This window comes from Pelophylax lessonae, assembly GCF_965119305.1.
Source record: "Pelophylax lessonae genome assembly, chromosome: 2".
Lineage (NCBI taxonomy): Eukaryota > Metazoa > Chordata > Amphibia > Anura > Ranidae > Pelophylax > Pelophylax lessonae.
Window position 1 is genome coordinate 653,470,528 of NC_138769.1, and position 24,922 is coordinate 653,495,449.

Below are 24,922 nucleotides of genomic sequence, written 5' to 3' on the forward strand. Positions count from 1 at the left end.
CCAATATTTAAAAAGGGGCCGAGATGTATCCCGGGTACTAGATATAAATTAAGAGCTACCCCTTAGGTGCCATAATCCTAGTAATATACAAAGAAAAGAGAAAATGAATGGTACAACAAAACGTTGTCCAAGCATCTGTTGGCGGACCTTATGGGCACATACTGAGTGAACACACTTATTGATTTAAAAAAATTACTTTAATAATTAAGAAAGTTTTAAAAGAAAACAAAGAGCACTATGCAAATGTTGACATATATATAGTTTCTTATACATTCAAAGTTGATATGCAAGCATTCTTGGCAATAGGTGAGGATTGTGGTTGTTATACCAATCTGATATAGTCAACGCGTTTCGCATTTGCGCTTCATCAGGACCTCAGATGATGAAATGACCTCTCCTCAAGATGCAGTGCAGGATACCGTACGACCGGGGGCTGAGCTCAATGGCTGAGCACCTCAGACCACGACCACCTTGAACTATATTTGATGGATATGGGAACAGGTAGGACGGCTGGATGGAGAATGATATGTGGATCGCCTGAGCGTCTTACACAAATGACTTGTATTCTTATACATCAGACAAAAAGATGTCACTGTTATAGATAGTCTCTGATATCTTGTTATTCTAGGGAATTGGATAGACTCTCATCCAACTGGTAGTAGTAAAACAGATCGATTTGTGATGCTATTACGTCCACATTCATATTCCAGCCGCCTCATGAAGCGGCTGGAATATGAATGTGGACGTAATAGCATCCTACTACCAGTTGGATGAGAGTCTATCCAATTCCCTAGAATAACAAGATATCAGAGACTATCTATAACAGTGACATCTTTTTGTCTGATGTATAAGAATACAAGTCATTTGTGTAAGACGCTCAGGCGATCCACATATCATTCTCCATCCAGCCGTCCTACCTGTTCCCATATCCATCAAATATAGTTCAAGGTGGTCGTGGTCTGAGGTGCTCAGCCATTGAGCTCAGCCCCCGGTCGTACGGTATCCTGCACTGCATCTTGAGGAGAGGTCATTTCATCATCTGAGGTCCTGATGAAGCGCAAATGCGAAACGCGTTGACTATATCAGATTGGTATAACAACCACAATCCTCACCTATTGCCAAGAATGCTTGCATATCAACTTTGAATGTATAAGAAACTATATATATGTCAACATTTGCATAGTGCTCTTTGTTTTCTTTTAAAACTTTCTTAATTATTAAAGTAATTTTTTTAAATCAATAAGTGTGTTCACTCAGTATGTGCCCATAAGGTCTGCCAACAGATGCTTGGACAACGTTTTGTTGTACCATTCATTTTCTCTTTTCTATGTATCCCGGGTAACTATAGGCCGGTCAGCCTAACATCTGTAGTCTGCAAGATTTTGGAGGGGATGTTAAGGGACCACATACAAGACTTTAGTAATGAAAACTGTATTATTAGTAGTAATCAGCATGGATTCATGAAAAATCGTTCTTGCCAAACCAATCTATTTACCTTCTACGATGAAGTGAGCTGCCACCTAGATAAAGGGAAGCCTGTGGATGTGGTGTATCTGGACTTTGCAAAGGCCTTTGACACCGTTCCCCACAAACGCTTACTGTACAAACTAAGGAAGGTAGGTATGGACCATAGGGTGAGTACCTGGATAGAGAACTGGCTCCAGGGAAGAGTCCAGAGGGTGGTGATTAATGGGGAGTACTCGGATTGGGCGGGTGTGGAAAGTGGGGTCCCCCAGGGTTCTGTCCTGGGACCAATCCTGTTTAATTTATTCATAAATGATCTAGAGGAGGGGATATCTAGTACAATCTCAGTATTTGCGGATGATACTAAACTAAGCATGCCAATATCTTCTATGCAGGATGTGGAAACCTTACAAGCGGACCTGAACAAAATAACGGGGTGGGCAACTACATGGCAGATGAGGTTTAATGTTGAAAAATGTAAAGTAATGCACTTTGGGGCCAGAAACCAGAAAGCAAGCTACTCACTAGGGGGGAACCTCTGGGTGAGTCTAGGATGGAAAAGGACTTGGGGGTACTGGTAGACAACAGGCTTGGCAGTGGCATGCAATGCCAAGCCGCTGCAAGCAAAGGCAACAGAATACTGGGATGTATAAAAAAGGGGATTCACTCCAGAAATAAAGAGATTATTCTCCCGCTCTACAAGACTCTGGTCCGGCCACATTTGGAGTACGCTGTCCAGTTCTGGGCACCGGTCCTCAGGAAGGATGTGCTGGAATTGGAAAGAGTCCAGAGAAGGGCAACAAAAATAATTAGGGGAATGGAGGACATCAGCTATGAGGAAAGACTACAAGCACTGAACCTATTCTCTCTGGAGAAGAGACGATTGAGGGGGGATATGATATCAATGTACAAATACTGTACTGGCGACCCTAGCATAAGGAACAAACTATTCAGAGAGAGGAGATACAATAAGACACGTGGCCATTCACTAAAACTAGAGGAAAGGCGGTTTAACCTTAAAATGCGTAAGGGGTTCTTCACTGTAAGAGCGGTAAGGATGTGGAATTCTCTTCCACAAGCAGTCATATCAGCTGGGAGCATTGATAGTTTCAAAAAACTATTAGATGGGCACCTTGGAGACCACAACATACAGGGGTATACAATGTACGGTTAAAAGCAAACACACACACATCATAGGTTGAACTGGATGGACTGGTGTCTTTTTTCAACCTCACTAACTATGTAACTATGTAACTATGACATCCTGCACATCATAGAAAGGTTTTTTTTTTTTTACAAACAAGGAGTGCTTTATCGAGTAAGACATAGCAATACAAGAAAACAATACCCAATAGTCAACACAACGTGAGAGTCAAGGACAATACAGCAAAGTGAGCAGTATAACATAGCATGACACAGTGCAAACAGCATTTGCGCACCAAGTAATCCCGTACCACTAGCGTCAGAGGAATAAAGAGGAGGGGAAGGAGGGGGGGGAAGAGGTGGGGGGAAATAGGGGGGGAGGGCAGAAGAGGAAAAGTAGGTGAGAAGGCCATGAGAAGAAGCGGGGGGGGGGAGCAGAAAGAGGGAGGGGGAGAGAATACAGGCCACTCGACTCAGTCGGCAGTCCAAGACGCCCACACCTTATCATATTTCCAAGAACAACCCCTAGTCATATAGATTAATTTGTACATAGGCAGGTCCACGTCTACCAGCTTGAGCCAAGACGACACAGCCGGAGGAGAGGTGGAGGACCATCTAAGAAGTATATCTTTCTTTGCATAGTAAAGAAGGTACGAAATCAACAGCTTAGAGTGATGCGAGCGTTGGTCATCATGAATACCCAGTAATGCCAACGCAGGGGAGACCTGGAGAGCAAGCCCCAACCGGCCATTAATTACATCAAATACATCCCTCCAGTAGCTAGCTATCACCGGGCATTCCCAAAACATGTGAATATAAGAGCCAGGGTGGGCATGGCAGCGAGGACACGTGGGATCCCGCTCAGGATATATGCGGTGCAGCTTCACCGGGGTGTAATACACTCTATGGAGGAATTTCTCTTGGATCAGTTTATCCCGGGACGGAATGACCAGTTTGGGACCCGACTCCAAGCACTTCTCCCAATCCTCCTCATAGAAAGGTTTAATTAAAAACTTGTGCAGATCTTCACATATGAACATTAGATACAGTGCCTTAACCACTTGCCTACAGTGCACTTTCACCCCCTTCCTGCCCAGACTGATTTTCAGCTTTCAGCGCTCTCACACTTTGAATGACAATTACTCAGTCATGCAACACTGTACCCATAAAAAATTTGTGTCCTTTTTTTCACACAAATAGAGCTTTCTTTTCATGGTATTTAATCACTACTGGGTTTTTTATTTTTTGTGCTATAAATAAAAAAAGACTGAAAATATTGTGAAAAAACGCATTTTTCTTTGTTTCTGTCATCAAATTTAGCAAATGAGTAATTTTTCTTCACAAATTTTGGCCAAAATTTATACTGCTACTTATCTTTGGTAAAAATAACCCAAATAAGTGTATATTATTTGGTCATTGTGAAAGTTATAGAGTCCACAAGCTATGGTGCTATTCATTGAAAATTGATCACACTTGATCACACCTGATGTACTGAAGGCCTATCTCATTTCTTGAGACACTAAAAAGTCAGTAAAGTACAAATACCCCCCAAATTACCCCTTTTTGGAAAGTAGACATTCCAAGGTATTTAATAAGGGGCATGGTGAGTTTTTTGAAGTTGTAATTTTTTCCCACAACTCTTTGCAAAATGAAGATTTTTTTTTTTTTTTTTTACAAATTGACGTATTAACAGGTTATTTCTCTCACACATCATATGTATACTTGCAACTACACCCCAAAACACATTCTACTACTCCTCCTGAGTATGGCGATACCACATGTGTGAGACTTTTTCACAGCCTGGCCACATACAGAGGCCTAACATCCAAGTAGCACCGTGCGGCATTCTAGGAGCACAAATTACACATATAATTTCCTGACAACCTATCGCACTTTTGAAGGCTCTGGAGCACCAGGACAATGGAAACCCCCATAAAATGACCCCATTTTGGAAAGCAAACACCCCAACGTATAATTTTTGAGGCATAATGAGTCTTTTGAACTTGTCAATTTTTTCCACAAGTTTTTGGAAACTGTGGAAAGAAAATGAAAACACATTTTTTTTACACAAAGCTGTCCATTTATGCAATATTTCTAACACATAGCATGTACATAGCAAAAATTGCACCCCAAAATACATTCTGCTATTCCTCCTGAGTATGGCGATACCACATGTGTAACACTTTTACACAGCCTAGCCACATACATAGGCCTAACATCCAAGTAGCGCTTTACACAAAGTTGTCCATTTATCCACTTTAAGACTGGGCCTATTTTTGACACTTGGTGTTTACAAGCTAAAATCATTTTTTTTGCTAGAAAACTACTTAGAACCCCCAAACATTATATATTTTTTTTTAGCAGAGACCCTAGAGAATAAAATGGAGATCGTTGCAATATTTTTTATCACACCATATTTGCGCAGCAGTCTTCCAAATGCAATTTTTTTTTTAAAAATTCACTTTTTTTAACTAAAAAATAAGAAAACAGTAAATTTAGCCCAATTTTTTTCCATAATGTGAAAGATAATGTTACGCTGAGTAATTAGATACCCAACATGTCATGCTTCAAAATTGCGCATGCTCACAGAATGGCGCCAAACATTGGTACTTAAAAATCCCCATAGGCAACATTTTAAAAATTTCTGCAGGTTACCAGCTTAGAGATACAGAGGAGGTCTAGGGTTCAAATTATTGCTCTCGCTCTAATGATCGCGGAGATACCTCACATGTAGGGTTTGAACACCGTTTACATATGTGGGCGGGACTTGCGTATGTGTTTGCTTCTGCGCGCGAGCTAACGGGGACAGGGCGCTTTCATTTATTTATTTTTTTCCTATTTATTTTATTTATTATTTTTTTTATTTTTACACAGTTTAAAAAAAAAAATGTTTTGATCATTTTTATTCCTATTACAAGGAATGTAAACATCCCTTGTAATAGAAATAGGCATGACAGGTCCTCTTTATTGTGAGATCTGGGGTAAAAAAGACCTCACAACTACACTAAAAAAGAAAAAAAAAAAAAAAATTGTTGAAAAAGGAAAGAAAAAAAAAAAAAAAACGGCCCTTTAAACCGGTTGCTAGGCAACGACTTTTGACGTAGCTCCGGTCCTCCAAGACCATAGAGTCGAGTGAGGGCCATCTTGCCCTCACTCGACTTCCTGTCTCTGAGGATCCGGGACCGGATAGTTTTCCCCGCTGCCGGTGGGTCCGATAAGCTGGGAAAACGTCTGGGATGCGGCGGGAGGGGGGCACCTCTTCCCCTGCACCGTAAGGGTAATTCTGCGGCGAATCCGCCACTGGGACCACCCTTATCTGAAAGCCGACCGCCCGCCGTTTAAAAAAATACCGGGGTTATGGCAGCTACTGTATCTGCTGCCATAACCCCAGTATTTAGCTTTTAATGGCCGACGCATATAGTCGTTAGGCGGTCGGTAAGTAGTTGCATGTATATGGCAAACAGGTGACGATGACTGATGGGGTGACAGGGGACGATGACTGATGGGGTGACAGGTGACGATGACTGATGGGGTGACAGGTGACAATGACTGATGGGGTGACAATGACTGATGGGGTGATAGGTGACGATGATTGATGAGGTGACAAGTGACGATGATTGATGGGGTGACAGATGACAATCACTGATGGGTGACAAGTGGCGATGATTGATGGGGTGACAAGTGACGATCACTGATGGGGTGACAAGTGACGATGATTGATAGGGTGACAGATGACGATGACTGATGGGGTGACAGGTGACGGTGATTGATGGGGTGACAGGTGACGGGCGATGGTCACCGATGGGTGACAGGTGACGGGCGATGGTGCACGGCGGTACTGATGGCAGTCTCTGGTGACCGGTGAACTTTAGGCTACGTTCACATGTGAGCGTAGCAATCGCGGGCAGAATCACTGCGATTCCGCCCGCAATCCAGAATTCATTGCAAATCGCGGGACGCCTGTGCGTTGCCCGTGATTTGCAATAGCACCCCAAACGCTGTGCGATGTTGCTGCGATTTCCGCCTGCCAAATCGCGGTAACATCACGCAAACAACACATGACGCCCCAAAGAAACTCTTGTACCTTTTTTGGGCGTCATGCGATGTTTGCGCGATGTTACCCCGATTCGGCAGGCGGAAATGGCGGCAACATCGCACAGCGTTTGGGGTGCTATTGCAAATCACGGGCAACGCACAGGCATCCCGCGATTTGCAATGATTTCTGGATCGCGGGCAGAATCACGGTGATTCTGCCCGCGATCGCTACGCTCACATGTGTACGTTATGGGTGTCAATTTCTGGGCACTGATGAGGTGACTGTTGGGTGACAGGTGACATCGGGGGGGGGGGCTGAGGACTGTGTGGGGACCTTTATTTCTGTGATTTTACTTTTGACATGTGTACAGAGCAGTAACTCACTGTTTCTAGCTCTGCTCTCCTCACACTGGAAACTGTATGAGGGGAGAAGAGCTAGTAACAGTGAGTTACTGCTCTGTGTTTACATTTTGTGATCGGCTGCTCCCGATCGCGCATGCGCGGTCATCTTGTGGGCGCCTCCATTGTGATCGGCTGTGTCATTGGAACACAGCCGATCACGTGGGAAACAGCCACGCCCATTGGCTGTTTCCCCCCTGCCGGTGACGGGGGGGGGGCCCGGGGACACCCCGACACCGGCAGTGCAGGGCGGCGCGCACGTGATCGCGCGCCTGCCCTGCTTAAAGTGCCGCCGTCATATGACGGCGGCCCAGGATAATGGTCGCACCGCTCCACCGTAATATGACGGCGGGCGGGCGGCATGTGATTAAAGTATTCATACCCCTTGAAATTTTCCACATTTTGTCATGTTACAATCAAAATCGTAAATATATTTTCTCTAGCGCTCATTGACAGACGTAGTCCTCGGTGATACACCACCTTCGGGTTATGTTGCCTCCACAGGAGCAGGACTAGACAGGAAATTAAAAAGCTCTGGCCACACCCCAGGGGCAGTCCCAGAGGGTATATCCTCTCTCTCTCTGCCTCAGCAAATCAGTTATTTTCTGTCTAGTTAGGAGTAAGGACCTAGACACCTTGCTGGGATCTTAGGTCCTGGCAAGAATTTTTTCTTAAAGGATTTTTTAGACAGCTTTTTTTCTCCAGTGTTCCTGTGAGATCTTCAAGCAAGAAAGCTGAACTGGGCGACGGGCTGGATGTTGAGATCCGGTGGTCACCCCAGTTCAGCCTACGAGCGCGTGCAGGCCATAGCTCCGCGCTGGGTCGGCCGCGACAAAGTCCCATTAAAGGACTGTCCACGCGAGTTAAACGTCTCGCTGAAACGCCAAAGACCATGAGTCACGGCGTCCGTATCGGTCGACAGCCCTCCCGCCCCGGTGGAGAGGGGTACTGTCAGGAGTTGGTGCCCGCCTGGTTCCGGTATGGTGAGTAGTATGTTCCCCCTTTCCCCCTGACGGGTTTTGTGGTGAACGCGGGCCCCTCTCTGTATGGTAAGATAGAGTCCCTTTCTATCCTACAACATGACACAGATCCTCCTACTTTGAGTGTGATTTTATGTGTGCAAAAAGCCAGGAGGCTTGGTTTGGGAGCTAACAATCTAATTGTATACATGTTTTAAAGATGTAATCTGTGGCATTCTGGGAATCTTATGGGTTAAGAATAAGCTACCTACCAGTCAGAAGCCACGGACATGTAGACTGCCTTCCTAATCAGATCTCCAGCTATTAGCAGGCCTCCCGAACGGCCATGCGGTCCGCCAGGGCCGGTACCGCCAACCACGCCATATCCCCATGCAGAGAGAGTGTTGTGTGCCCTGCAGCACACCGCTATTCAGTACGGGCCGCCGCCATTTTTTTTGCTGGATCGCACGAGCCGCCATTTTGGCGTAGCCTCGTGTCTCCAGCATGGGGGCGGCCATGTTTGAGGTGATCCAAACACCTCGTGGAACTTGGGGGAGGCGCCGGAAGGCGTACAGAGGGGCGGAGCCGCCTCCTTTTTTCCTGGGCAGCCAGCCAAAAGACTTCCTGTTTGTCAAGACAGCGCTGTAACCTGTTGCAGTTAAACTCTGAGCATCAAGTGGTGAGCCTGGGGGTCTATCTCTCTCTCTCGATCGATAGGGATCCCTAGCAGGTAACACTAAGGGGCTTTTGTGGCGCTGGGGGTCGAAAAAAAAAAAAAAAAAAAAGTTTTATTTTTGAATTATATTATCCAGGAAGTAACTGGAATTATCATGGACCCTGCCACACATATTCCCCCACCTGTTTCCCTCGAGGGGGCCACGGGACCCGCCGGTGCACAGAGTATAGAGTCATTTACAGCAATTTTGGAGTCTATGGTGGCTCGGGTGGAGGCGGCCTGTCAGGGACGGGGGTCAAGGAAGCGACCCCCGCCTACCCCTATACCATCTGACACCTCTGACTCAGATTCAGAGGTGGTCACGGCAATTGCAGGTTCCTCTGCAAGGGCTGTTATCCCAGGTAAAGCCCCCTCAGACAGTGAGGAGGACGCTTCTTCTCCTGCTTTTATTCAGGAAGAAGCATTGGTGGACGCACTAGTTGTGGCAGTGCAGGAAACCTTAAAACTTGAGGCTTTACCGGCAGAGGCAACTGAAACAGAGATTCCTTTTGGTACTAATAAGCCCATCAAGACGATGAAGGCTTTTCCTGTACCTAAATGTTTCGGTAATCAGATTAAAGGAGAATGGGAGCATTCTAAACGTACCTTTACTATTTCCAAGCGTATTGCTAGACGCTATCCGTTTGAGGAATCCATCATTAAGAAATGGACGGTACCACCAGTCGTGGATCCGCCTATTTCCAGGCTGAATAAAGCCACGGTTATTCCAGTGGAGGACACTTCGTCCTTTAAGGATCCAGTGGATCGAAAGATGGAAGCAGAGTCCCGCACCATCTTCTCTCTGATAGGGTCAGCTTTTAGACCAGTAATTGTTATTGGTCTAGTTTCCCAGACACTTACGGTAAGGGCGAAAATGGTACGCCAAGAACTTAGGGGAAAAGATATTCCCCAGGAGACATCTGATTTGATGGAACAGATTATACAAGGGCTACAGTTTATCTGTGACGCAGCCTTGGACACTACTCCCTTATTAGGGCATGCATCTAAGACAGCGGTGATCCTCAGACGTGTGCTGTGGTTAAAATGCTGGTCAGCTGACCTAGGTTCCAAAAAGACCTTGACAAATCTCCCCTTTCAGGGGAATCGTCTATTTGGGGCCAACCTAGATGAAATCATTAAGGATGCCACTGGGGGCAAGAGCACTTTTTTGCCACAGGCTGCTAAAGCTAAGGGACCTCGCAACAAGCGAGGGCCTTTCTTTACCGCCCATAAAGGGCGCCTGGCTGGTACTAGCGGGAAAGGCAAGACTCCTCCAGGAGGGTTCAAGAAGGGGACCAACCCAGCCAAACCCGAAGCAAAGGAGTACACAGCCTGAAGGTGCGCCCCCACCCGGTTTCAGGGTGGGGGGATGTTTTCACCGGTATTCAGGACATTAGATCGAGCATCAACCACTACTACCGGTGCGATTCTTCCCTTCCAACATTTAAGTACTACAGGAAGCGGTAGTTACCGTTCCCTGAATAGATCTTTTCCTTTACCTTTTCCCAAGATTAGTCCCGATACCTCACAGGAATCGGATCTGGTTGACCAGATAGGCCAAGTAGCCTCTAGCCGGGTGACTTCGGTCCCTGAGGTTCAACCAGAAAAGATCACCTTTCCTGATAACTATCAGGTATCTGATAAATGTGTGGGAACAGAAAACGACCAGACTTTCTCGGATGGTCGGGGCCAGATACCTCTAGGGACGCCTGGTTCAGATTCAATCAGCGCCAGTGGTCCTAGAAATTCTAGGCTGGCCTCCTCAAGCCGGCCTGGCCGACTTGGACATGTTAGTCGTACACGTTCCGTGGGAACTTCGTCTCAGGGAGTGTCTGTGGTCTCAAGGACCAATTTACCATCATGCTTTACAGTCGCTGGGTTTAATGGCCTGGCCATTGAGACCCAAGTACTGAAGGACAGAGGTTTGTCAGCTTCAGTCATTCCTACCCTTATTAAAGCAAGGAAAGCGACTTCCAGCAAAGTCTATTATCACACATGGAAAACTTATATTGCGTGGTGCGAATCTTTAGGATTTCCTCCACGTACCTATTCGGTGTCTCGAATATTGGCCTTTTTGCAACAAGGGGTTGAGCAGAAGCTAGCCTTGAGCACCATCAAGGGTCAAGTTTCAGCATTAGCAATCTTCTTTCAGAAGCCTTTAGCTACCAAATCCTTGGTGCGGAATTTCATCCAGGGGGTGCGGCACCTGGCTCCTCCAGTCCGCGCGCCCTTACCGCCTTGGGATCTTAATTTGGTTTTGTCGGTTCTACAGAAACCTCCCTTTGAAAACATCAGGGAGATTCCCTTGCTTACTTTATCCCAGAAGGTGGCCTTCTTGGTGGCTATTACTTCTGCTCGCAGGGTGTCAGAACTGGCTGCATTATCATGCCAGTCACCATACCTAGTGATTCATAGGGATAAGGTAGTACTTCATCCTAAGCCATCTTTTCTTCCCAAGGTGGTTTCAGATTTTCATCTGAATGAAGATATTGTACTACCTTCCTTGTGTCCTCAGCCCAAGCATCATCGGGAACATGCGTTGCATTCCTTAGATGTGGTTCAGGCAATCAGGGTATACCTGAAAGCTACGGAATCATTCCGTAAGACGGATTCACTTTTTGTGATCACGGATGGCCCCAGAAAGGGTTTGCCTGCATCTGCCGCGACCATTGCCAAATGGATTAGACAAACGGTGGTACAGGCTTATTCTATTAAGGGTCAGAGTCCTCCGTTCCCTGTTAGGGCGCACTCCACTCGAGCGCTCAGTACTTCCTGGGCCTTTCGCCATCAGGCGTCAGTGGTCCAGGTATGTAAGGCGGCCACCTGGTCGTCGGTACATACCTTTACAAAGTTCTATAAAATTGATGTGACGGCATCGGCGGATGCCTCATTTGGCCGCAAGGTTTTGCAGGCCGCAATTTGAGGAGACCGGTGGTCTACCTCGAGGGTTTTTTCTGTTTGGGAAAAAAAAATAAAAATTTTTTTTTTCTCTTTTTTTGTTGAGTCTCATCATTAAGGATGAGCATTGTAAACTTCTAGTTGGCACCGGTTGGGCCTTCTAGATTGGGATTTGATTTCCATTTTTCCCACCCCTCAGTTGTGATACTGCTCTGGGACGTCCCGAAGGTGGTGTATCACCGAGGACTACGTCTGTCAATGAGCGCTAGAGAAAAATGGATTTTTGTAAAATCTTACCGTAAAATCCTTTTCTCTTAGCTCATTGACAGACGTAGTCCCCGCCCCTCTGTTTTTTGAGTTGGGTTAAAATCTCTAAAGACTGCTTTTTCACATAACTGATTTGCTGAGGCAGAGAGAGAGAGGATATACCCTCTGGGACTGCCCCTGGGGTGTGGCCAGAGCTTTTTAATTTCCTGTCTAGTCCTGCTCCTGTGGAGGCAACATAACCCGAAGGTGGTGTATCACCGAGGACTACGTCTGTCAATGAGCTAAGAGAAAAGGATTTTACGGTAAGATTTTACAAAAATCCATTTTTATTGGGATTTTATGTGATAGACCAACACAAAGTGGCACATAATTGTGAAATGGAAGGAAAATGATAAATAGTTTTCAACATTCTTTACAAATAAAAATCTGAGAACCACCTTTCGCTGCAATTACAGCTACAAGTCTTTTTGGGGATGTCTCTACCAGGTTTGCACATATACAGAGTGACATTTTTGCCAATTCTTCTTTGCAAAATAGCTCAAGCTCTATCAGATTGGATTCAGAGCGTCTGTGAACAGCAATTTTTTTAGGTATTGCCACAAATTCTCAATTGGATTTAGGTCTTGACTTTGACTGGGCAAGACTTAAATATGCTTTGATCTAAAACGTTCTATTGTAGCTCTGGCTGTATGTTTAGGCTTATTGTCCTGCTAGAAGATGAACCTCTGCCCCAGTCTCAAGTCTTTTGCAGACTCTTAACAGATTTTCTTCTAAGATTGCCCTGTTTTTTGCTCCATCCATCTTCCCATCAACTCTGACCAGCTTCCCTGTACCTGCTGAAGAAAAGCATCCTCACAACATGATGCTGCCACCACCATGTTTCACGGTAGGGATGGTGTTCAAGGTGATGTGCAGTGTTAGTTTTCTGCCACACACAGTGTTTTGCCTTTCGGTCAAAAAGTAAAATTTTGTTCTCATCTGACCAGAGCACCTTCTTCCACGTTTGCTGCATCCCCCACATGGCTTCTCGCAAACTGCAAACAGGACTTTTTATGGCTTTCTTTCAACAATGGCTTTCTTCTTGTGACTCTTCCATAAGGGCCATATTTGTGGAGTGCATGACTAATAGTTGTCCTGTAGACAGATTCTCCCACCTGAGCTGTGGATCTCTGCAGCTCCTCCAGAGTTACCATGAGCCTCTTGGCTGCTTCTCTGATTAATGCTCTCCTTGCCCGGACTGTCAGTTTCGGTGGACGGCCATGTCTTGGTAGGTTTGCAGTTGTGCCATGCTCTTTCCATTTTCGGATGATGAATTGAACAGTGATCCGTGAATGGTCAAAGCGTGGGATCTTTTTTTTATAGCCTTACCCTGCTTTAAATGTCTCCACAACTTTATCCGTGATCTGTCTCGTGTGTTCTTTGGCCTTCATGATGCTGTTTGTTCACCAAGGTTCTTTAACAAACCTCTGAGGGATTCACAGAACTGCTGTATTTATACTGAGATTAAATTACAGACTCAATATACTAATTAGGTGACTTCTGAAGGCAGTTGGTTCCACTAGATTTGAGTTAGGGGTATCAGAGCATAGGGGGTTGAATACAAATGCTCGCCACACTGTTCAGATATTTATTTGAAAACCAATTATCATTTTCCTTGCACTTTACAATTATGAGCCACTTTGTGTCTTTGGTCAAAATGCCTTGTATCAGAATGAGCTCACTGGTGCCCCCATCTATACAGTAAGCCGCTGCGCCCAGGGCAGCTCTCCCCTCCTGCCCACCCCTTTTCCCAGCTCTGTGTACAACATGTAGGGCAAAACCACAGGTTATCTTTATTGCCCCCCTCCCTAACAGCACACACAAACCATCATTTCCTTGTTGCTACTTTCTTCCAGTAGGTCAGAAAATACTCATTACATCCAGGTGTGGAGAAGCAGGTAACTCACTCCGTGCACCAGTGCTGTCACATGGGTAGAGTCTATAGCCCTGTGTATGTTATGACATGAGCTCCCTATAGCTCACACAAGGCAGCTTCAGCAGTAGAACGGAGCAATGTGGGAAAGGAAAAGTAAGCAGGTGCTGCTGGGAAGAGGGGATTAAAGTGTTGCTTTACCCTCCATCGCCAAATCATGCCTTCACTTTAAATCTTGAAATAGCCAGAGCTGACAAATAAAACCTTTTGGGCATTTATATAACAGGTTGATTTCAGTCCTTTGTTATTAGGTAGCTGCTCTTTCACAATAGAATAATTCGATGTTCTTGAACAAAACCGCACAAATGCCAATTCTGGATCAGTTTATTATTTCATGACATTCCTTTTAGGTGTTGACTTGAAATATGTAAATGGATTAAATGTGTGGCTTAAAGGTATTTAAGGTTAAGTGAATAACATTACCTATCTCATTACACTAACATCTGAAAGTCAGTGAGATATATTGGGCTGTAAGTAAACCTGTTGTCCCTGAAGTTGATGTGTTGAAATCAGAAAGAAAATTGACATGCCAGTTTGTTGTGTATGGGGCTGTGTGGCCGTAGAATAGTCAGGGTGCCCATGCTGATCAATGTCCACAGCCAAAAGCGCATATAATGGACACGTGAACATTAGAATTTGATCATAGAGCAATGGAAGGTGACCTGGTTTGATGAATCCCATTTTTTTTTTTTACATTATGTGGATGGCTGGGTGTGTGTGTGTGCCACTTATCTATGGAAGAGATGGCACCAGGATGCGGTAAAGGAAGACAGCAAGCTGGCGGAGACAGTGTGATGCTTTTGGCAATGTTCTGTTGGGAATCTCTGGGTCCTGCCATTCATGTGAATGTTACTTGACATGTACCACCTACCTAAACATTGTTGCTGACCAAGTACATCCCTACATTGAAACATGGTACTTCCTGAGGGCAGTGGCCTCTTTCAGCAGGATATTACACTCTGGGCAGTGTTTGAAGTGTTGGCATGGCCTCCAAATTATCCATATCTCAATCCAATTGATCATCTGTGGGATGTACTGGAAAAACATGGCCAATCCATGGAGGCCCCAACTTGCAACTTACAGGATTTAAAGGATAGTGTTAGGAACACTCCCTGTGTACACTGAAGTGCTGTCATGAATCTGCCAGTTAAGAGTTAACTTAGTGCCGACTAATTGCACTAATTGGCAAAAGGCTGGCCTATTTAAACACCACAGCAGCACTGAGCCATTGCTGTTTTGTCTGCAGCTTTACCTGTACTTCCTGATCCTGAACCTGCTGTTTCCTGTTGACTTCCTGATCGACCTCCCGGCTTGTCCACTACTTCGTCTGCTTGCTGCCCGCCCTGACCTTGGCTCGTTCCTGTGACCACTCTCCTGCCTTATCCTTGTCGGCTTATCTGCTTCTGATTCTGGACGTGTTCACCTCCTGGTGGGGCAACCCTGGGGACCGCGACCTGGTGTTAGCTTGCAGCGCAGTCTATCCCCACCACCAGGGGCTCTAGTGAAAACCAGCTAGCACTTAGACTCCGCACCTCAGACTAGCCCGTGTCTACCACCAGTGTGACCCGTCCGTGTTCCTGTTGTACCAGATCCCACGAGGCTACCTCTGCACGTCAGGCTCAGCCACCAGCACCATTACAGATAGGATCTGCTACTGACCGCTTGGTGTCCGATACCACAGTATACCTTCAGAGGTCTAGTGGTGACAAAGCCTCAAGGCTGTTATAGCCACAAGGGGGGCTGTTTTGGTGGCAAAAGAGGCTCCTACTCCACAGTTGGGTGGTTATAAAGGTATAGCTGGTTGGTGTATATTTCCTGTTGGCAGTTGTAAAAGAACAATGGAATTAATAGCAGTGCATGACAGAGATGTTTCCCTTAAAGCGGAGTTCCGGGCACAGAAACCATTTTTCAACAAACATACCCCCGGGACAGTCAGGGCTAGTACATTCCACAATGACTAGCCTCTGATCTGTCCCGGTTCGCACTTACCTTTTAGAAGAAATACTCACTTATAAAATTTCTTCCACAGCGTTGCCATCTCTGTTGTGGGCAGCTGAAGCCAGCGCGATCCTCTTCGGCGTCCTCTTCCGCGTCTTCTTCTCCCAGAATGCGCCTGCATCGGCCCCTCTCGTCACTTCCGGTGCGGCGCCGCATTCCTCCACAGCTTCTGGGCATGCCCAGAAGCTGTTTAGCAGGGAATGCGGCTTCGCACCGGAAGTGACGAGCGGTGCCGTCGCATTGATTCCTGGGAGCGATGACGTTCAGCTCCCAGGAATCATCGCAAGACAGGAAGTGACGTCGGAGCCGCGGCACAGAGGGAGGCAGTAGAGAATAGGTGAGTATATTCAATCTCCAATTACAAAGTAAGTGAAAAAAAAAAAGTTTGTTTTTGTGCCCGGAACTCCGCTTTAAGCCTTTGTGGCTAACTGAATAGCCAAAATAGAATTCCTTTTTAGTGTTTTTCATGTTTGTCAGTACAATTTATATTGAGTTACATAAGCTGCTGCCCTTTAGTTAGCATTCTACTGTAAATAATTTATTTTCTTTCAATACAGAAGTTTTTGAGTTTGTGATACCTGTGACAAACGTGTGTCAGACCACTACCCTTTTCACTAACTTGTGACAAATGTCTGGTCAACCTCACACCATTCTGTCACTGATACGCAACAATGCCTTACCCTGCACTAAGATTTTCCATCTTGCTGGACCACAATCTAAATGCCAAGAGAGCAATTGTCACTGTGTTTAGTTAACTAAGCAATTACTTCTTTAGCTGCCATCAAAAATGTTTATCGAAAAAATATTAAACATTCACAAAATTAACACTAGGAAATATGACTTTAGTGTTAACCTCTGTAACCCACACTGTCACCACAGACAGGTATTTACAGAGATTTACACTATAGTAGCACTCTTTAAGAGACCGGGATTCTTTAAGTTCTGCATTAGTGCATTAGAGACCATCTTAACACTTTTAAAAATATAGTTTTAAAATGAAAAGATAAAAAATAGTGCAAATAAAATATTTACATAGAAAAAAGATAGATATACAACAGAAATAAAGCAACAACAATGCAACAGAAAAACAAAGGGGTTGAAGAATGAAAAATACTTATCAAGTCCGGGTTCAGCAGAGTCCAATCAACAAGCAAGATGGTACAGTGGCTCTCCTAAAACGTGACAGGTGTTCCATGGTTTAATGTTAAACAAGAACTGTCAAATGTGGATGCAGCCCCTCTTTTCTGGACCTCGAAGGAGTGTTAACAGAAATAACTTTATCAATCCCCAGGTCTAAGGGGTGGCCACTGGGATGTCACTGTGTTTATGACCATGTCCCAAATACAGTTTTATATATGTATTAATATCTTTGAATGTCTACAGCAAGTGACGGCCATGGCCTATACCAGGAGTATTCAAACTATGGCCCTCCAGTTGTTCAGGAACTACAATTCCCATCATGCCTAGTCATGTCTGTGAATATCAGGGTTTTACAATGCCTCATGGGATGTGTGGTTCTGCAACAGCTGCAGGGCCGTAGTTTGAGGATCCCTGGTCTACAGGGTATAGTCTACTGACTTGCATATTATTGTCAGTCAAGCATAAAAGTGCCTTTTGAATTAAAATAAATGTGGGGGGGGGGGCTGTGTGCTTAGTATGTGGGATCATTACAATACCCTTTACAAGGTTAAGGCTTTTTATTAAGAAAAAAAAAAAAAACTGTCCCTTCAATGTTAGTGGTACTAAACCCATAACATTAAAATCAGTCTGTATATGCAGTAAAGAATGCTTGTTCTACTTACTGCGTTAATCCTCCACATTGAGTAAAAAGACTGTTTGATCCTGTCCTCTCTGATCCTCCCCTTCGTTTACTGTCCTTAATCCATCTGCTGATAGTACAGAGCCTTGGAGGCACTTTTCACATGCTCTGTTTGGTGTGAACTGCTAGAGAGTTTTTTTTATTTTGGAGGGAGGGTGCATGTGATCAGCACAGGGCCAGACAGAGGGTCAGGGGTCATGCAGCCTCATGGGACGGGCAAGAGGAGAATGAAAAGTCCACTTACAAGCTTTAACAAGTGATTGGACAGACAGTGATAGAGGTCATAAGACTGCTCTATACTACTGATGGGAAAGGGGATTTAGCAGTTTAAATTTTACTAAAATAATTACATTTCCATGTTCTGTGTACTGTGGGAGACGAGATACAGGCAGCCCCCGAGTTACAAACACCCGACTTCCAAAGGAAGGGAGACAATAGGAAGAGAGAAGAAATCTACCCCTAGGTAAGAGTTATCATGGGGGAAAAGATGTCTCCACTGAAGCTTTATCACCAATCCTTATTTCCTTGACAACTCAAAATGTTTAAAATCCAATTGTCACAGGGACAGAAAGTGAGGTCAAATCAAATGTTAACCCTTCCCTATGCTATCCAAAAAACTTCAAAATTATTTTTTGGGCTGGAGTTATGTACCTGTACCTGTTCCGACTTGCATACAAATTCAACCCCTGATTGCAGGGTCCTGGGTTTAGTAACACTTTAGGGACAGGTTCCTGTGTACTGAAGGAAATGCACTGCATAAAGCGTGCTGCAGTCATTGGCGACCATTGTAAAAAGTAGGCTTTGTCCTATAAAACATGGTTTATTGTAACATCTTTTCACATTCTTTTAGCATATAAGCTAAAAAAGGGGAATGTAAAGGATTTTAAATAAAGAAGGACCTACTTTTATGAGGTGAACAAGATTACTTCTGCTTTGTGAAAATGACACCAACTCACCTAAGAGTTCCTTCACACAGGTATACTCTGCTCAATTTAGCAAAGAATCTGTGAGCAGATGCAGGATGGGACAGGTGTCACTTTTGTCACTTTTTTTTTGTTTTTTGGACCTATGCATTGCTGGATGTAAATTGACTTGTGCCAATTTACATTAGGCTACCTCAGTTTCATTACATTTAGGTCCTCCTCTGGTGGTCACTGAATATTATTTTCTTGAACAAAACTGCATAAGATTTTTTTTTTCTTTGAAGCAAGGTGTAAAGAAACTGCTTTTGTTCTACACCAGTGGTCTTCAAACTGCGGCCCTGGGGTCAGATTCGGCCCTTTGCTCGCCTTTACCCAGCCCTTGGGGCACTATTCCTCCCACTTCCACCAACGATAGACTATTGATCCTCCTGATGCTAAAAATGCACTGTTTACTCCCACTAGCCACAGTCTGCCCCCCCCTGAAGTGTGAAGGGTGGTAAACAGTTCCTTTGTTTAGAAAGTTTGGAGACCCCTGCCCTACATTGTTTGTTTATACTCATTTTTTTTTTTTTTACTTTAATTTTAGGTTTCAAGAAATGGCATTCACAAGAGGAGCCGAACCCCTCCAACAGAAAAAAACCCTTTTGCTTTCCACAACGAGGGTTTTGAAGGCAGTCAACATGACCTAACTTTCTCATCCTCCGTGGTGATAGGAATTGTAGGCATGACATGCCAGTCATGTGTTCAGTCTATTGAAGGAAAGATCTCCAAGCTGCCAAGCATAATTAGCATTAAGGTCTGCCTGGATCAAAACAATGCCACTGTATACTACATCCACTCAGAAATAACCCCTCAGAAGATCTGTGAAGAGATAGAAAACATGGGCTTTGATGCTAACATACAAGAGACGATGGCACCACTGAAGGGCATAAATTACAAAGAAGAGGTGATCAAGATCAGGGTAGAGGGCATGACTTGTCAGTCTTGTGTCAACACGATTGAAGGGAAAATTGGGAAACTACAAGGTGTACAAAAAATAAAAGTGTCCCTTACAGGTCAAGAAGCAGTCATTGTATATGAACCACTGTATATTCGGCCCGAAGAGCTTAGGAATCATATAGATGATATGGGATTTGTGGCTTCTCTAAGAAGTAAACCTGACCCCTTAAAGCTTGGACCAATTGACATTGAACGTTTGCAAACTGTTCCTACACATTGTAAGGTTTCAGACCCTGGTGGCGCTGTCAGTGATGGTCAAACAGCAGTAATGACTATTGATATAGAAGGGATGCACTGCAAATCTTGTGTCCATAATATAGAAGGCTCCATATCAGACCTCCCCGGTGTTCAGAGTATCAAAGTCTCTCTTGAGAGCAAAAATGCGCTTATATGTTTTTTTAAAAGTGTTACTGACCTATCTACTGTGAAAGAGGCAATTGAAGCACTTCCTCCTGGAAATTTTAAGGTTATCCTTCCGTCGGAAGAACATTTCAACCCTGCTACAAAGTTAAACCCTAAGTATCCTTCTTCCTATAAACAAGGCCCCAAAACTGTTACCAACATGGCCTTAATCAGCATTATAGGAATGACATGTGGATCTTGTGTTTCTTCTATTGAAAATATGATCTCTCAGAGAAAAGGAGTGCAGTCCATATCGGTTTCTTTAGCTGAGGCAGTTGGAAAAATTGACTATATCCCAAGTGAAACAAATGCAGAGGAGTTAAGGGCAGTCATAGAAGACATGGGGTTTGATGCTACACTTGTGTCTGGTAAGTTTACACTTAACTATTTGCATCATGGTAAAATTATATTTATTTATATAGCCACTCCAGTCATTTAGTTACATGATCACTGTTGAATAGATGAATCAGTCAAGCTAAATGCTCATCCTCACCTCCAACAGAGACATGACCTAGGCTTTGGGTTATGTTAACTATCAATGGAGGGAACCTGGAACAGTATTTTCTCTTGGAAAGGTAGAAGGGCCTTCAGCATCTCTCACAAACACGGGTGTGTGTCTCTACAGAGCTATAGTGATATTGTGGCATGAAAGCATGCATTGTATGTCCTTTGCAGGATTGCTTTTTCATTTTCAATGGCACCCAATGTGCATAAATAAACAAAACAAATGCATCAGATCATTAGCGCAGTGCCTGCAATGCCTTGCAGTGTTCTGAAAGAAAAAGGCTGGTACATTTTTTTTTTTTTTTTTGGTCAATGACATAAGTTGAAGACCTGTTGAAAAGGAATGGGTCCACCTTAATTGAACAAAATTAATATTTAAAGATGATCACAATAACCTATTTTTCTTCCAAAATAAGAAAATAATAGTTTATTGTTAAAGTGTGGGCATTTTATCCTTACTCTTAAACTTTGTCTGTTTTATTTATTATAATTACACCATTTTCAAGCTCTAATACTGAACAAGTCCCTGCAGGCACGTCTCAACCAGTCTCATATATATTGCAGTATATATCTCAAATTGTCAAGGTAATATCTTCTATGCAGATGTATCAGGCAGTCTGCTGTATACTGTGGTTTACCTAAAGTAGAAGTTCAGGTAAAACCTATCTAACGTTAAACCTGCTTTCTGATATATTCTAAACCGCTATACTTCCCTATTTTGCAGCCGATCCAGTCCGGTCCCAACATCCGCTGTCAGCGGTGGCTTCCGTGTGGAGGTGAGTGCAGGAGAGGCAGCTGACAACGGAAGCCCCATAGTAACTATATGGGTGAGGTCCCTTCCCAGGCATTTCACAGCCGTTGTCGATCCTCTCCTGCACAGACCTGCCGCTGGAGATCGGACTGGATCAGCTGCAGAATAAGTAAGTACCTGCGATTTTTGCTTTACAGGGTTAGATAGATTAAGGTTTTAATGTGGCAGAGAGCAGGTTTAGAGTTAGGTTTTGCCTGGATTTGCACTTTAACGTAATAATAAAAAAATAGAGATGCAGCTGGTATTCAGTACTGTTTAATTTTCCAATTTGCCATCAATCAAACTTCGGTACACAGGAACATCAGATAAGAACAACAGCGTCCACACCTTTTTTCAATTTCACTCTTATTATACAAGGTAACAAAGCTCTATTATTTAAAAGTACTAATAGTTTTACATAACACACCAACATTCGCACACATAGGACACCCACTTTAGAGTTACTTTATTCTTCCAAAGCAATTACATCTTTGCACACTGGTACTGACTAATATTCAAATGTTTCTCTTCTCCCTCAGTTTTTTTTTTCCCCTCGCTCAGCTAATGTGACCCTAGTGCTGACACAGAAGGGCAAGGAAGGGGCAAACAAGGATTCTGTGCAGGCACCCGACATCCTGCTTATCAACTGATGATGTCATTGGTTATTAGGACACCAGCGGCTAGAAGGTTGTAATGGTGCACAATGAAAACCTGTGGCTTTGTGTAACAGAAAGGCAGGCTTGATCTACCTTCTGGCTTGTATACCATTTTTTTAGGCAATTTTTAGGCATTTTGGCAAGGCACGCAAAACAAAACCAAAGAAATTCCAAGCTCAGTTTACTGACCAGCCTGCTAACCAACCAAATCATTCTGTCTAACAGTATGCGTTAAAAACAAGGGTCTCATTTGCACACATTTGAAAAATACATATGTAAGCTACAGAGCCCCGTCAAGGAACCCCAGTATTTTCTGTAGTCCGAAGTCTAAATTTGAGAGCCTCCCCAGTGGAAGCACATGCATAATAATGCATAGGCAGAGGGCAGGTGAGCCTGGAGGGAGCCCACTCCTCCTAAAGGCACATGGGTGCACTGGACACCCAGCATATATAGCACAATGGCAGCATAGGTGTCCAGTACATCCCCTTACCAATATTTCAACAGTGCAAATTGCCACTGGCCTTTGCAGCGAGAAGCACATGGAAGGGCAACACATGCAAAACAAAACTAAAGGAATTCCAAGCTGATTTTACTGACCAGCCTGCTAATCAACCAATTTTTTCCTGTCAAGGCCAAGGCACCTCTGAAAAAACCTGAAGGCACCCTGGTTGATAAAAGCTGCTCTAAACAACCATAGTTGATCTGATGCAAATTTGTCACATACAGTATTCCATCATGGTCAATGGAATATTATTCCCTTCTTGACGCATACAGACTATAGTCATCCCAGGTTACCAGGAATGTCTCTTATGAAAATTCAGTAATCCCTTCTAGTTTCCTTCTGAAATATTCAGTATCTTTGATATATGCTATAATCTATCCCAAAATTAAGTATTGAGCACCAAAATAGACTCTTGTAAGGATAATATAGGACAGCATGCCCACTTACACTGGTTTTAAGCGTTTCCTCTTACATGGTGGTCCACATGCCATCTTACATAGCAGTAGACCCAATGCACCACCGAGCATCAACCCTCTTAAGTAAAAAGAAAACAAAAAAAAGTTAGGTAAAACAAAATAAATACATTTTTTTAATTTTAATAAAATCAATTAAAACTTCTAAGGAATTGATAATGCCCCTATGCCTCCACTTACATATCAACTTAAACAAGCATGTTCTCATGCCTTTGTAAATGACTATTGTCATTTGTCCCCAACTCTACTATCAGTTTTGTTTATCATGAGCAAATTGTCTACTTAAAGTGATTGTAAAGTCTTGTTTTAAAAAAAATAAATAAATAACAAACATGTTATACTTACCTCCTCTGTGCAGTTGATTTTGCACAGAGCAGCCCAGATCCTCCTCTTCTCAGGTCCCTCTTCGGCTCTCCTTCCCCTCCCTCCTGTTGAGTGCCCCCACAGCAAGCTCAGCTTGCTATGGGGGCACCTGAGCCAAGTCACAGCTCTCTGTGTCCATTCAGACGCGGAGAAGTGACCTGGCCCGCCCCCTCTCTCCTGATTGGCTGAATGATTTTAAATGACAGCAGCGGGAGCCAATTGCACTGCTTTGCTCTCCCAGCCAATGAGAAGGGGAGTCCCAGGCAGCTAACATCAACATTGCTGTTGATGTAACAGCCCCAAATCGTTTCACAGAACGCAGTGCAAACTTAGGAATTGGATCACATGGGTCTTAACATCCATGTGATCCGATTCCAGTGCAGACAAAAAAAGGGTCCTGCACCATTTTGATGTGATACGATTTCAGTCATACAAACTGTATGGCCGAATTCACAGTGCACAGACATCGCATGTGATGTGCACAGGCATGCCGTGCGAATCACATGCAATGTCTGGCTTCCCACCAGTGTGAATCCAGCCTAACTAACACTATTTCCATACCAACCGCAGGCAATATAGGGCAATGAAAGCTTTCACTGACCTGTATATTTGAAATGGAAAACTGAAACTTTTTGGGAATAAGGTTGTGAGCAGCTAGCTGTCCCAGATAGCACCGGGGAAAGAAGGCACTCAATTCATTTGGGGCTAAGTTGATGCACTTTCTTTCCAATCCATAGATAATTCTTTGGCTGAAAAATCATTTGGAAATATTTCGGCATTTTATTTTACCCCTTAATTATATATGGATGCTTTTGTGTGTTTTTTAGATTCTTCAATGCTTATACCCAGCAGCCAGACAGAGCCTGACACAAGGCTAAATTCGGCAGCAATATTGAAGGAACTGACTGCACATCAAGATTATATTCTGGATGTTATCCCTAAGAAGCCAAACCCAGATACTGATATTCCTCTGAGCGATAACACCGAACCGCAGAAATGTGTTTTACAGATCACGGGGATGACATGTGCTTCCTGTGTGTCCAACATTGAGAGGAATCTGAAGAAGAAAGACGGTATCTGTTTTGTATTGTCTTTTACTGCATAGAGTCAAGATCAAGGGTCAGGCTCGAAAACTATTAGTTATAGCAGTAGAGAGGCTCCCACCGACCAGGAGAAAAAAGTATACAAGCAGGTCACCTTGGCCGATGACATGGGCTCACCTAAGGTGTGGGGTCTAAGCACTAACTGGTGTTCACCAGAGCTCCTGATGGTGGATGTGGGTTTTACTACATGTTAGTACCAGGTCGTGGTTCTCAGGATCGCTCCACCTAGAGGTGAGCAAGCTGAGGTCTAGTAGCAAATAAGGCATCCAGTAGAAGCGTAGTCTGTAAACAAGCCAGCGGTCTGTAAAAATAAGTTGCAGGTAAGGGATCAAGTGGAAGCGCAGTCGAGGAACAAGCCAAAGGTCGACAGCAGGAGTGACAAGAGCAAGATATTGGCTAGAGAGAGCTTAATAATCTGGCAACGTGCAAAGGCAAGACTGTCCAAGGAATTGTCCATGGAGCTGTCCAGCATCTCAGGTGGCTCAGCAAGAAGAGATACTGCCAGACACAGTGAAGGTAGCATTTTTAGATCTGGGTC

The 24,922-nt window shown here is 44.1% G+C and overlaps 1 protein-coding gene across 1 annotated transcript in view; it reads left to right on the top strand.

The window, feature by feature from the left end:
• ATP7B (ATPase copper transporting beta) overlaps nucleotides 1-24,922 on the top strand; it is a 167,879-nt gene that overhangs the window by 73,841 nt on the left and 69,116 nt on the right. The window contains exons 3-4 of the mRNA XM_082245906.1: nucleotides 19,179-20,361; nucleotides 24,109-24,354. Coding sequence (XP_082102032.1) covers nucleotides 19,179-20,361; nucleotides 24,109-24,354 — 1,429 coding nt within the window. The remainder of the gene's footprint in view (nucleotides 1-19,178; nucleotides 20,362-24,108; nucleotides 24,355-24,922) is intronic.